The sequence below is a fragment of the Pholis gunnellus genome, assembly GCF_910591455.1.
Source record: "Pholis gunnellus genome assembly, chromosome: 14".
In the NCBI taxonomy this organism is placed as follows: domain Eukaryota; kingdom Metazoa; phylum Chordata; class Actinopteri; order Perciformes; family Pholidae; genus Pholis; species Pholis gunnellus.
Window position 1 is genome coordinate 7,829,130 of NC_136541.1, and position 14,139 is coordinate 7,843,268.

General features: G+C 38.3%; 3 protein-coding genes across 3 annotated transcripts; 1 reads left to right on the forward strand and 2 right to left on the reverse strand.

Annotated features, from left to right (window-relative positions):
* Positions 1-955: 955 nt before the first annotated feature.
* Positions 956-2,464, reverse strand: apoda.1 (apolipoprotein Da, duplicate 1; the record flags this gene model as incomplete). Its single annotated transcript, XM_079173356.1, has 4 exons — positions 956-1,484; positions 1,624-1,709; positions 1,825-1,946; positions 2,348-2,464. The coding sequence occupies 4 exons, from the start codon at positions 2,462-2,464 to the stop codon at positions 1,249-1,251; spliced, it is 561 nt and encodes a 186-aa protein (XP_079029482.1). The 3' UTR covers positions 956-1,248.
* Positions 2,465-9,049: 6,585 nt separating this feature from the next.
* Positions 9,050-10,253, forward strand: LOC306706441 (apolipoprotein D-like; the record flags this gene model as incomplete). Its single annotated transcript, XM_079173527.1, has 4 exons — positions 9,050-9,169; positions 9,290-9,411; positions 9,813-9,901; positions 10,012-10,253. The coding sequence occupies 4 exons, from the start codon at positions 9,050-9,052 to the stop codon at positions 10,251-10,253; spliced, it is 573 nt and encodes a 190-aa protein (XP_079029653.1).
* Positions 10,254-11,377: 1,124 nt separating this feature from the next.
* On the reverse strand, positions 11,378-12,863 carry LOC306705846 (apolipoprotein D-like; the record flags this gene model as incomplete). The annotated part of the gene is made up of 4 exons (XM_079172711.1): positions 11,378-11,619; positions 11,720-11,808; positions 12,439-12,560; positions 12,744-12,863. The coding sequence occupies 4 exons, from the start codon at positions 12,861-12,863 to the stop codon at positions 11,378-11,380; spliced, it is 573 nt and encodes a 190-aa protein (XP_079028837.1).
* Between the last annotated feature and the right edge of the window lie 1,276 nt (positions 12,864-14,139).

Sequence of the window (14,139 nt, forward strand, 5' to 3'; positions counted from 1 at the left end):
TATACACACGTTTTAATATGTATGTAGTCCAGAAGTCACCAAGGAAACCAGTCTGTTAATTAATTCAAAGTATTTGTATTTATTTTTTGCTTTTTGTGATTTGAGCTGTTGGAAAATACTGCCAAAATAATGTTTAAATAAACAAATAAATAATACACATAGACCAACGTGTTGTGAGGTTAACAATGTATATACTTGACACCTTTAATACCAATTTTGTTTATTTTTCTTACCTTATTATGACCACTCCCCTGGATCCATCTTTTTCATATATGTTCACATTATGCATGTATAATTTTGTCATAAATTGTTGGATTGTTTTCACTAAAGGTTCTTCTAATCTTGTTCCCCAGTTAAAGAGGTTTGTTTACGGAGTTTTTCATTGACTGACACGAGCGTGTCGTATGTGGACAGATTGTAAAGCCCTCTGAGGCAAATTTGCAATTTGTGATATTCAGCTATACAAATATAAATTGACTTGAATTGACATAAAGTTCAATACAAATTACAATACTACAATATCGCTTGCAGTTTAGTACTGTAGTCTATTATTTGTTTTATACACGACATAAACATTACTGTCAATCTTTAACTCTAAATCTTCTTCAGGGTACAGTTGAAGGGAAAACAATGTGTGTGTGTGCGTGTGTGTGTGTGTGTGTGTGTGTGTGTGTGTGTGTGTGTGTGTGTGTGTGTGTGTGTGTGTGTGTGTGTGTGTGTGTGTGTGTGCATTAGGGGCTATAGAAATCCTGCACACTGATGTTCATACAAAATGTTTTGATTAAAAAGATTCCTGCACAAAATCAAAGAAGATAAGTATGTTTCACTGACGTTTATTGACTCTAATTAGATGCTGTAAGTTTGTGGTCTAACAGTTCAGATTTACTCAATATTATTTGATTCCAACATGATTCATCAACATATTTCATAATGACAAAGGTAGCAGCTTAAATGGCTTAAACTGTGCAGACTGATTGATGCGTTGAATAGAAAGGTGTGTATGACTCACGTCATCAACTATAATGCAGAGTATATAGGCATGCAGTTATTTTGTGCTGTAAATATTTTTGTCTTTAAAAGGCAGGAAAGTTGTGTTCCACACATAAACAAACTGAGTTGAGTCTACCTCCACTACATCCCTCGTCATAATCATCTTGATGTTAGTCAAAGATTTCTATGGAACACATAATAAATCATTTTCTCTCCTGTCAACAACAGCACCATCTTGTGCTGCATTTCCATCGCTGCTCAGAGAGTTTTGTCACAGTCCTTCTGCCTGCTGGGAGTCATCCTGCTCACGTCGATGTTGTTCTTCGCAAAGATCTCCATGGCTTTCTCAACGGTGGCCTCCGGCAGGGTTCGTGTTCGGCCCAGGATCCAGGCGAAGTCGACGTGGAAAAGCCTCAGGATGTCAGTGCAGGAATACACCAGTGCCGAGTTCACGTAGTCAGTGGACAGGATCCAGTAAGGGGAGTAAGGCAGGACTGTGGCGGTGACAAGCACAAAACAGTAATCAAAAGCAATGTTATCTCCTAATTTGACACAAAGAGGAAAAAGTAAGAGGCACGTTGTTGTTGAGAAGTCCACTGACATCATCAACTGACTGTAAAATGTCTCTCTCACCGTAGGAATAACTTATTCCCAGTTTAGCCGGATTCTTCATGTCCTCTATGACTCCTGTCCCTTCGATTTTCCTCAGCTTTGCTTTTCTGTTTTATTCCACACAGTCAAATTTCATGTTGGAATAAGGGAGGACTTACACACCATGCAAATGTTACCACTAGAATCCATATTTGCACAAAGAAAATTGCAGATATGACTCACAGTATTTCAGAGCTGACCACTCGAATGGAGTTGTCTGTCTTCAAAGTGAAATTGGTTTCAATGCAGCGGCCCTTCTCAAACTGGGCCGGCAGTTTGGCAATTTCAAACCATCTTCCCATGAACTGTGAGGGCAAAGACACACACAAGTTCAAAGACAAATCAGAGCGCTGTGAGCGGAGAGTATGAATATATCTACATGCTTTAGTGGATTCAGAAACAATATTGTTGCCACTGATGGAAAGTAACTAAATTACATTCACTCAGTTAGTACAATCTTGACTTCAACTTTCCATTTTATGCTACTTTACACTTCTACTCCACCTATGACATATATACAGTATCTATAATATGCATATATATACATCATCTTTTATACATTTGAAAAACAGACACTTATAGCAGTGGTTCATGTGGTTGTTCATGTGAGATATAGCAGAAGAGAAAAGGTACAGCTGTTCATGGGACACCGCTGGGCATCAGTCTGGCAATGTATTTATATTTTTCTCTTCGAAGTAGCTTGTACCTGTTTTAGGATGAAGGCCGGTTGAACCGCTGGCTCTGGACATGGACCCCAATGGGGAACCTGAGCCCTGATGAGCGGGAGGATGAAGGCAAAAACCACAACGGAAAATAACTTCATAGTCGAGACAGGCCTTTGTTACCTGCAAGAGGACAAGGGTTTCACAACATAAAAAATAATATAAATAATATAAAGTGATATAAAAAGTAAGTATTTGAAATGTGAAAGTTTACTTGACGACTATTTTTCTATACAAAAAATACACCATCAATTTAGGCCAATGAATAGCATTTTTCCTTACAAATACATTTTTAAATGATAAGTGAGTAACCTGCCATTCTGTTATTCATTTACATCACCAAATATATGTTGTTACCTTTGTGTCCTGGCGGTTCAGATGTATGTTCTCTCCCTAGGACAAATTCTGTTATTTGAATTAGAGACGTTGCTCTCTGTGAGGTTTTGCAGCGCTGTGACGTTGTGTCATCAATGGGTGTCTTTGTGTCGAGCCAGCTTTATTTCAGACATGAAGTAAACTATTAGCAAAGTGGAGTCATGGGTGACACACCAGCAGACATGTTGTTAAACAATCTGGATGTTCTTCTGGTTTAGGTGGGAAGGAATGTGAATTCTTTTTTTCAATAAAATATTTGAGGATTTCTTTGAGTGACTCAGACGTCATTTTTAATGTGGATGAAAATAGATTTGATGTATTTTCAAACCTTAGAAATAAAATGCCCCACTTAGTCCTGGTTGGACAAAGAAAGAGATCCATTAGATTCAGTCTAATTCAACAACATTTTGTCACATTCTTGTCACAGCTCACTGATGCTCACTCTTTTGTATCTATGCTAGCGACGTGGCTCTACAGTTGGTAAAGTCGGTCTTTCCGCCCACTGTTCTACTGTAGAATGATTTACAAAGACAATTTCTACTTTAAACATCCCCAGACAATGAATCTTAATGACTTTGGTGATCCCCTGACTTTTCATCTATACGGTAGTTATACCATGAGGCTCACATTTGTATTTTGAAGTGAAATGTTTCAACAACTATTTGATGGATTCCCATGAAATGTGATTCCGACATTCACGTTGCCCACAGGATGAATTGTTGAAGCTTTGGTGATCTTCTGACTTTTCCATCTAGTGCCACCAACCGGTTGGCATCTGTAGCTCAGTGTGACATGTGACAACTATTCGGTGGGTAACCCATTACCACATACATTTGTATTTGCTTCTGTTCACACCACTCACTTTACATCAGGCACCATCATTAGGTTAGGCAGTAATCTGGGTGGGGAAAGTACCACCACCACAAGGCACAAAACAGAAAAGCGGCTCATTGGCCAGCAGATTACACTGTGGTTCAAAATGTGAACGTGTAACTGTGTGAGTGCAATCAGGGCATTCCTGAAGTCAAAATAATACTAAATGAGCATTACAACCTCCGAGGCTAGACTCTTCATCTTGTTTCATAATAGCACACATTATGTGGCATTGGTCTCATAATGTTTGACACATACATTCATCATTTTTACGGCCACATATTTTCCCCTTGTCGGACCTTTTTAGCCCAGTGTGCTGTAAGCTGAAGCCTCTCTGTTGCTCTGTGTTGGTTTTCAGCCATTCTGACTTAGTGCAGGAGCATCATTTTCACACAAGCAAGGTTTTAGCATGCGTTGATTTGATGGTGGCTTGTGTCTGCAGAGGAATGGACTGTTTTAGTCTTTTACACATTGAGCTGAACTATGTAAAAGTAATTATAAAATGACATATACAGTATATATATCATTGTATAATTACTTTCACATTATATTCCACACATCATTCTTTATCAAACTAAGAGTTGTCATTTCTAACTTAAAAAGTCGTTTTTCATCCTGGCAATGTGAACAAATTCAACTACATTAGTAAATAAGTGAGTTTACTTTTCTTTGGTATCGACTTTACTGTAATACACACATTCATACACACAAGGGGCTGCAGGCATTTCAATGCTGCTGTGGTTGGCCTTATTTTTCTTCATATTTTCTTAAAATGATTGATCACATGCTCATCCAGTTTAAGTAAGTTTGTACATGATCAGTAAGTGCTGAACGTGTGCCAACTTAATCAATTAATTCAAAAAGTCAGGATCACCCATCCATCATTTAAGAATTTGGCAGCGCTCATGGTCCAAACACAGCAAAATACACACAAAACATAAAATGATATGAACTGAACTAAATTAAATATCTGTTTCTCAGTGTATAGCTCAGCATTGAAATATGTGAAAGGTGCTGGTGCAGTAAACCACAGCTGTTTAACATTCAACACGGATTATACCAAACACTGTCAATTAAATACAAATCCCGTTTAATGCTGTCTGTTTTCACACGAAGCCCCCCGGCTACAAACAAGGTTAAAATTAAAGAAGAGAAAGATCAAAAGGCAACATTTTCAGCTAATACACTTCAGAGAGGAATGACTTGTTAGCTGCACCCGGAGACATCAAAGCCAGTTGAAGTTGAAGGTTTTTCCCTGGATGGAGGCAATGAGCCTGACTGGTCAGTAGAGGATCAGAGAAAGAACAGACAACACTGGTTCACTGGCTCAAAGATGGAGAAACGGATTTCAGAAATTTAAAAGACAAAAATACTACATAATATGAAAAATAATATAGGATTAGCTACTTTGTTAGACTCAGCTGTGCTTTGAGCATTAACATGTTTATATAACTGTTAGTATATCAAACTTTCTTTGATTCATATGTCGAATTAATGTAGAGGAGTAAAATGTGTGATATTTCCTTCTGAAATGTAGTGAAGGACAATAAATTGCTCTAATATGAAAAGACTCAAGTAATGTACAAGTGCTTGAAACATGTACAGTACTTGAGTAAATGTACTTAGTTGCATTCCACCACTGAACCTTCCACCACCTGGCCGACATTCAGATTTTTCAAACAAGTGTAATACATTTTATCACCAATGTGATCTGTTGTTCATGCGGGATTAGTGGCAAACATAAATGAAACTGAGCCCGTGTTAATGTAGTTAGTTATCTCAGCGTTGTTCCTGCTTTGACACAAGTGTTTGCAATAAGAAAAGCCTCATTGGAAGTGGAATAGGAAGTATTTAACTTACATCACTTACAATCAATCAATCAATCAATTAGTCAATCGTTGTTTCTCAAACTAATGTCCGATCCAAAACGCACAGTAGAATTATTAGATGTGTGTTTGTGGGATAAACATGCTACAGAGGAACATGAACAGACATGACTGACAGGGTGTCATGGGTCATGTTGGGGCTCCTGGCACCTGTGTACACACACACACACACACACACACACACACACACACACACACACACACACACACAAACTGAAAGTTAAGCATGTAGAAGTGAAAATGCGGTAACGTATGCCTTAACATACAAATACACACATAAAACTTGGGAATGTTTCCTTCTGCTGCTGAGGGATTTTGGGCTATGCAAATAAAGTGAATTTAATTTAAATTGAATGGACTTACATGACAGACATTATGCTATTAGAAAACAAGATCCATAGAAACAACTAAGAATCAGCTAAAACTAATTAGAACCTACACACCTGCTCATAATTACATTTAAATGCTGAACACATGCACGACAGTTGCAACGACTCTCTAACTCGCCCTGTTACGCATATTAAACAAGCTTGTTTCTTTGTAAAGGCTTAGAGTGCCAATTTAAGCATGTCATGCTCCATAGAACACATATTTTTAAGGAAGATAAGAAGCATATATATTGTATCCTTACACTTGATTAATCATTTAGCTAGATATTTATTACATTTAGTACAGTTCATCTATTTAACATTTGCTTCATAAAACAAATAAGTTAGTTTTATCACCACAGTGACTGAGGTGACTGTTTGGTTGAGCTGATACAGTAGGAGGTTATCCTTTAACAGAGATAAGAATCCCATTGCCTATGTTTTCATGGTTTTGGTCAAACATGCCTGAGAATGTGTCACACTGGAGGGTCAGAGGTACTTTCTCAGGTGACCATCCACATTGTTTTGACTGTACGAGTGTAAAAGAAAACACCTGCGATCGATAGAGCCGCTGACTTTCCATTCAGCCGAAACAAAACAGTTCAATTGCAGATTGTGTTGCAACCAAGTTCAATGTATCCGGAGTATATAGCTTTTGTTTAGTATCAGAGGAATGCAGGTTAACTGGAGGATAAAAATTATGCTTTTTATATATGTTTAGCCAAATAAATTGGTTACATATTAAAGTAAGCAGTTAATGTGGAATTTTTTGTATACTATAACTGCTTAATAAACAGTATAATTTGAGATTTAGTATAGAATTTTAATATGGTATGTGTTTGGTATTCAATATTGTCTTTTTATGTTAAATGCAAGAAACCTGATGTTTGAATTATAAAAAAAGAAACTGTTGGTTGATCTTTTCATCTCTGACAGACTAAAACTCTGGCCTTGAACCAAAGGACGTATCTGCCTCTGAATGTTTTTGACAAAGCTGTAAAAAAAACCTTTTCTTAAAAAGAGGTTACATCATTTCTGCTGTGAGGCCACTGTATGACAACAGATGTACATTATCACACAATAGTTGAGACAATAGTTTATTCTCTAATACATTGCCAGACCACACAGCAAAAAGCTCAGGATGTAGATAATGCATTGAAAGTGATGATAAACCAATTAAAATTAAACTCAAAGCAGTTGTTTATCACGATGTACTGCAGTTCCGACCATCTTCCCATTGCAGCTCTTTGTCTGATTCTGTTTTCTACATATCTGCTGTTGATGAACCACTACCGACTGCTTCAGTCACAACCCATTTCCCGTGCAAAGTGGTTTCCAAGGCCCTTGCAGCACCTTGTAAGAGCAGGGCAGGGATTACAAGTGAATACAGAGCGCTGTTGTGGGAGCATCAAGAAAAACAGATGCACCTGTGCCCAATTAATCTTTCCTCATACGTGTGTGGGCTTTAGTAAACACTCAGATGGCGTGAGGTCAATAAAAGCGGGAAGATGCAGTAAGTGTTCATCTGAGACAGCACTTATGTTTGGAGATTGGAAGACTGATGCTAACATTGAAGCGATGTTGTTTGTTGTTGGTGATAAAAACCAGAATGCCTACTTTGAATGTCCTTCCTGCTAAAAGGAAAGAGCTGCTGCTAAAAGACATTAACTTTGTTTATTTAAATATAAAGGCAGGTGGGAAATACCTTTATTCACTTTCTTGCTTATGAGAAAATTAATACCACTTTCTTGTTTGTCCAGTAAACAAGATGCTAGTGGGCAGTTAGTTTAGCTTAGCATAAAGACTCAAAAAGGAGGAAACTGCTAGCATGGCTCTGTAACAAAAATCTGTCTTTCCAGCAACTCTAAAGCTCATTAATTGACACTTTATTGGGTTTGTTTAATATGTACAAACAAATTAAATGTAAAACAATTTCTGGTTATAATTTAGGTGATAAAATGTACTTTGAGTCTCCCCTTGGTTTTTGCTTGGATTAAAGAGCATGATAAGTGAGCTTCAGCAGTGAATACAGATTTCCAGTCTTTATGCTGAGCTAATGCTAAGCTAACCAAGCTAGCTGTAGCTTAATATTTAGCAGACAAACATGAGAATCAGTCTTCTAATCAAACTAATTCTCTGCAAGAAGTAAGCAAATGCGCACATTTCTCAAAATGTCTTCACTGTTTATAACTATTTCTTAATTAAATGGACACTAAGAGTTTCGGGTGATTCATGCAGCCATCTCTCTCTCACTAACATGAATACAATCTTGGGATCACGATTTTGGGGAGAACATGTAAATTATTTAAGCCATGCAAATAAGCAGATGATAAATGTAAACTCAAACAAATCTAATTAGGGGAAATGTGGCCTCTTAAGTCCACAACATGAAAAATGCATTTCTTTAGTTCACAGAATATCAGTTTGGCGGCTTTGATACTGGTTTCCTGTGTACTGGAGCACTGAGATATTTACATATTTTGCATCTCGTTTGTGCTTATTATTCATCTTGTGTGTAATTTCCACATTTACCTTGTTGGTTTTTAGCCAAGTTTCCTTTTGGGGGAAAATAAAGGATAAGTCCACAACATGAAAAATGCATTTCTTTAGTTCACAGAATATCAGTTTGGCGGCTTTGATACTGGTTTCCTGTGTACTGGAGCACTGAGATATTTACATATTTTGCATCTCGTTTGTGCTTATTATTCATCTTGTGTGTAATTTCCACATTTACCTTGTTGGTTTTTAGCCAAGTTTCCTTTTGGGGGAAAATAAAGGATACAAAAAAATAAGTTGGTTTCACTGAGATGAATGAATGAGATGCAGCTTTACTTCTACAAAGCTCAGGAGGTGTGAGTCCTGTTTGAACAGTGTCTTCATTTGAACAGGTGCCAACTCTCACACTCACTCCCCCTCCAACACTTTTACATGTAAACACAAGAGGAGGGGCTGAAGAATGTGATCAATGGGGTCCTTACATCTATAAAAGATCCTCGATACTGAATGAGCTGCACACAGGACGCTGATTACATACAGGTGAACACACTGCAGCCACAACTCTTCCTCCTCACCGCTCCTGCTCTTTCCCTCTAGTTAACCCTCAAAGATGAGCTTGCAGGGCTGATGTAAAGCTGACTGTCTCAATAATCTTGCTGTTCTGTTCTCTGCAGGTCGTGTTGATAAGATGAAGGCCATGCAGGTGATTTTCTTGACTTTGCTGTCTGTTCTGGCAGCCAGCGCTCAGGTGTTTAAGTTCGGCAAATGTCCCAAAGTAGCTGTTCAGGCCAACTTTGATGCTTCCCAGGTGAATACTAAATTTGCCTTTCCTTTGCTACTAATTAACATCATGTAAAGCATGAGAACGTTGCCTGTTTTGCAACAATCAAATGTTTTCTTAGTGTGCAATCCTGTGTTTCTTCTGCAGTACATTGGTAAGTGGTATGAGATCAAGAAGCTGCCAACATTCTTCCAAAAAGGCGAGTGCGGCACTGCCACCTACAGCCAGAAGAGTGCTGGAGTCATCGGGGTCCTGAACAGTGAGCTGCTGTGAGTACATGCTGCCTAAATGCCTACATTTTCTGATTTCAGGGTTTGAATATACATATATATATACATTAAAAAAAAGTACTCAGTCATTTTCATTGAAATAATAATCAGAGCAAATGAAAAGTGTTTTTATCCTCTAAGTTAGTGTGTAATTCCAAAATAAACATTCCTTTTGATGGAATTGCTTCCACACAAGGCTGTGTATTTCTATTGCAACATTGTTCTCTTATTTTTAACTCGGGTGTATTGAATACTCGGCCAAAATCCCTGCACCATGAACACACAGGATCACATGACACTGTTTGAAGTTTGTAAAGGATTTAGTGAAATTAGATGAAGACTTAGACGTGAAAGAAAATGCCTGACTAAATTAATTTCTGTTGTACCTCCATCTTTTTTAGTGACAATGGAACCGTTAATTCTATCGTCGGCTCTGCCAAGGTCAAGAACCCCTCTGAGCCTGCCAAGCTGGAGGTCTCCTTCTTTGAAGGTAAAGAAGTGTCATTACAAATATATTCAAGTTTGGTCAGTGAATCTGTGTAGTATCTTTTGTATATAATATTCCAGCGGCTTTGACTCTCGTACTCGTTTCTCCTGCAGGAACTCCTCCTGGTCCCTACTGGGTGCTGTCCTCCGACTACGAGGGTCACGCTCTGGTCTACGGCTGCGTCGACTACGGCCTGTTCCGCGCGGAGCTCTCCTGGATCCTGAGCAGAGAGCCCACCCTGCCCGAGGAGACCCTCGAGGAGCTGCACAGCATCCTGTCCTCCGTCGGAATCGATGTGAACAAGATGGTCCCCACCAACCAGGATGAGACTTACTGCAGCGCCATGAACCAGTAAACAGAGATACTCTGTTTCAGCCTCTTCAGGACTGAGAGACAGGGCGACTTGGATCCATGACGAGATAAAACACAGCTGTATGGAGTGTGTGCTGCGCCTCCTCGCCCTGTAGATACCTTATGTCATTGCAATAAACCTGTAGAAAGAAAGAAATGTTGTGGTGTGTTTTTGTCTTTAGACCTACAGGGCTTATTCTGAACTACAAAAGCAAATAAATACAACTCACATTTCATAACATTTTAATAATCGGTGTGATCAAAAAAGTGCAACTGGGATTTCTGCCTCCAAAGTTTTTCTAATGTAAAATAATACAAGACTAATTGTGATGTGAATCCCTGGGAGTCAGAAATCATAGAAACTGAAATGCCGAATAATAAATGGACGCAGATATTAGTGTAATTTAAAACCATCAGTGCTTCATTGGTTTAATTCTCACATACATCCTGTTCCTAAGCTTCAAGTTTCCTGTCAGATTTAGAGATTGGCAGCCACATGTTCTTTGTAGTTATTAGTAGGTTGGGTTGCTGTTCCATAAACAGCTGTGATAAACAGCTGGTATTGGACTGTACAAGACTAGATGGTGACAATAAGATAACGTAAAGCTTATAGTCTGTCACCAATTAATACTATTTATCCGCAAAAACTTGCCTCTTTAAAACAACTTTCTTACAATATGTTTACAACTGTAAACAAAGACAGTAAAGAATCAAGGACTAATAATTTACAAATGAGAGCAGCCACTATTACTGAACATTTAACAGCATATCAACTTAGCTTAATTAGCTAGTTAAATTAGTTAAACATGCACTTTGGACAAAATATTAATGTGCAGTTACTGACAAAAAACATTCTGGCTATTAGAAATAAACCCATTAACCAAAGAGACATTGTAGGAGTGTGAAAAGAAAACAGCAAAGATATCAAACAGAGAGTTAATCAATTATCAATACTGTAAACACCAGACCACCAGACGCCCACAGAAAAGACAGCAAACCAAAACCTGCACTGCTTTTTAAATAGGTTTATTGCATTGACTTTGCATGAGACACAGCTAGAAGTACAATCACAAGAAACACGCATGAGTCTGTATCCCTTTAGACTTCATCGGGTCCATCTCAGTCTGTTTACTGGTTCATGGCGCTGCAGTAAGCTGCATCCTGGTTGGTGGTGAGCAGTTTGTCCACTCTGACTCCGATGGAGGACAGCGTGCTGTGCAGCTCCTCGAGGGTCTCCTCGGGCAGGCTGGGATGTCTGCTCAGGATCCAGACAAAATCCATATGCAGCACGCCGAGGTCGGTGCAGCTGTAGACCAGAGAGTAGTTGTCGTAGTCGGTGGACAGCACCCAGTAAGGAGCATGGGGAGCGTCTGGAGGTGTAAAGGGATGAGTCAAGTGATAACATTTTCTGAATTGGTATAAATCTGAATAGTAATCTTTGCAGGTTTGTAATAAATTAGATGTTCTTACTCTCAAAGAAGGAAACCTGCAGCTTGGCAGGCTCAGAGGGGTTCTTTGCTGTGGCAGAGCCACTGATGGAGCTAATGGTCCCATTATCACTAAAAGAAAGTATTAACAGCAAAACAATACTTAAAGTATTAAGTAAAAGTAATGAATGGGTAGAATGATCCCTTTTCAGAGAATTATATTATAATATAGGGTCATATTATTGGAATATTATTACTGATGCTTAAACACATAAGCACCATTTTAATTGTGACAGATGTTGGATGTGGAGCACAAGTATTTTATATACTGTTGTATATAGTTCAATCTACAACACAGTATCATCATATTGATCATATTATGTTTTGTTTGCACGGTCCTAATCTGTAAAGTCAATGTTTCAATGTATTGGAGTCAAAAGTATAGAGTAGCATAAAAAAATGTATACTCAAGTGAAGTTAAATGTTCTCAATATTGTATTTCAGTACAGTCATTGAGTAAATGTAAATTACAATCATATCCTGGAAGGAATATATTTGCAAAATATAGTTTGAGCTAATACAGAATTAAACAATTTAACCAATTCAACTGTTACAGGTTTATTAATTTACTTCTTTTTAGCTTGGACAGTAAAATAGACCTCCTGAACATCTCATTTGTTGCTTCAGAGAGGAATTTTAGTGGGACTTTTGTGGTCCAACTCTTCATAAATAAACACATTTTGATGCAGGCGGAGTACTCACAGCAGCTCGCTGTTGAATACACCAACGACTCCGGGGCTCTTCAGGCTGTAGGTGGCAGTGCAGCACTCGCCCTTCTGGAAGGCATTTGGCAGCCTCTGGACATCATACCACTTACCAAGATACTGCAGAGCGAGAGCATGAAGTTAAGATGTTGTTGATGAAGAGCTGCAGAATCTTGAGGATTTAAGTGGCAATTTTTGTTCAGTTGTACAAGTTGTCACCCTGGGAGGCCTAATTTGTTAACCTCTGGATTGTTTGTCTCCATGCAGAATATATTGAAGTAAAAACAAAGGTTAGGTATTCACCCTGGCAGTATCAAAGTTCTCCTGAACGGCAGGCTTGGGGCATCTTCCTGGCATGATGACCTGAGCGTTAGCCGCCAAAACGGACAGCACAGTGAGGGAAATCACCTGGATGGCATTCATCTTTACTCCACAACCTGTAGAGAACGGAACAAAAACTGTTTGGCTATTAAGATTTAAGAATTAAAGATAGTGAATTAATTTAGATATTCAGAAAAAGAGACAGCGGTGGAGAAAAAGGGGAGAATCTCACCTGCTGCTATAGCTTACCTGTATTACTGGAGAGCAGTGAAGTTCTGAGTTTTGCTGGTTGTTTTATAGATCAGTTTTTCAGCAGCTCCTCCTTCATATTAGCGAGGTCGTTTTGCGAAAGTTGTGTGAGAAATGGCACCTGTACCCATAAAGGCCTCTGACAGAAAAATAAATGAGTGACAAGTGCTGCTGTGGATAAGTACAGTAGATTGTTAAAGGAGCTGTATTTAACATTCAGAGGAGTCATTTAGCTGCATATTATGTAGAGATATAGCAGAGTAATGTCTACCAGAGCAGAGAATGAAGTCGCCATCCCTCTGTGTGTGTTATTATCCAAGCTTCTCTTTCGATGCATGCTTGTGCATTAAGCTTGCTCTGCAATGCTCTCATACGACCAACAAAAACACTGTTAGCTCTGTCTGCACTTGCGCCGTAATTTGCACTGTTAGTGCTGTTAGCACCGTTAGCTATATACTCGCCATGTTGAGAGCCTTGAAAGGCAATCCAAATGCTCCCAATCTTTGTTTCTAGTCTCATCATCAGGTCTAAATTTCAATTTGTCCAACACTTTGCTTAATGACCGATTGCTATATTTCTATATCCATCTTTAAAGCTGACGCTCAACCATGATTCAATGTTAGTGAAAAAGCACATTGTTAAGCATTTTGCTGCATGACTTCCCTTTGCCTCAGATCAGGTGTCTGATCAGCCCACTTGAGACTAACTGTCACATGTGAAGAGGTGCTACGGCAAGTTACCTGCTGAAAATACCTTCTCACTAAAATGATCTTTAATCCCTTGATAATGATCTTAATTGTTTTTATGACTCCAAGTCTATAATCAGAGGAAGAATGATGTTCTTTTTTGCATTCAGTAGTTGTGATAAAAAAAATTATAAAAGCAGCACATTTGAACGGTAGTGGAAAGTAACATTTGTTATCGTAAAGTAAAATCTTGAGGTATTTTTATTTTACTTCAGTATTTCAATTTTATACTACAATTCTCCACTATTTTTCAAGGGGAAAATATTTTACTTTTTATTCCACAACACTCATTTTAAAGCTTTAGTTATTAGTCACTTTATAGATAATTATTGATACAAAATATAATCAACAAATAAATATATAAAATAAATATGATGTATAGC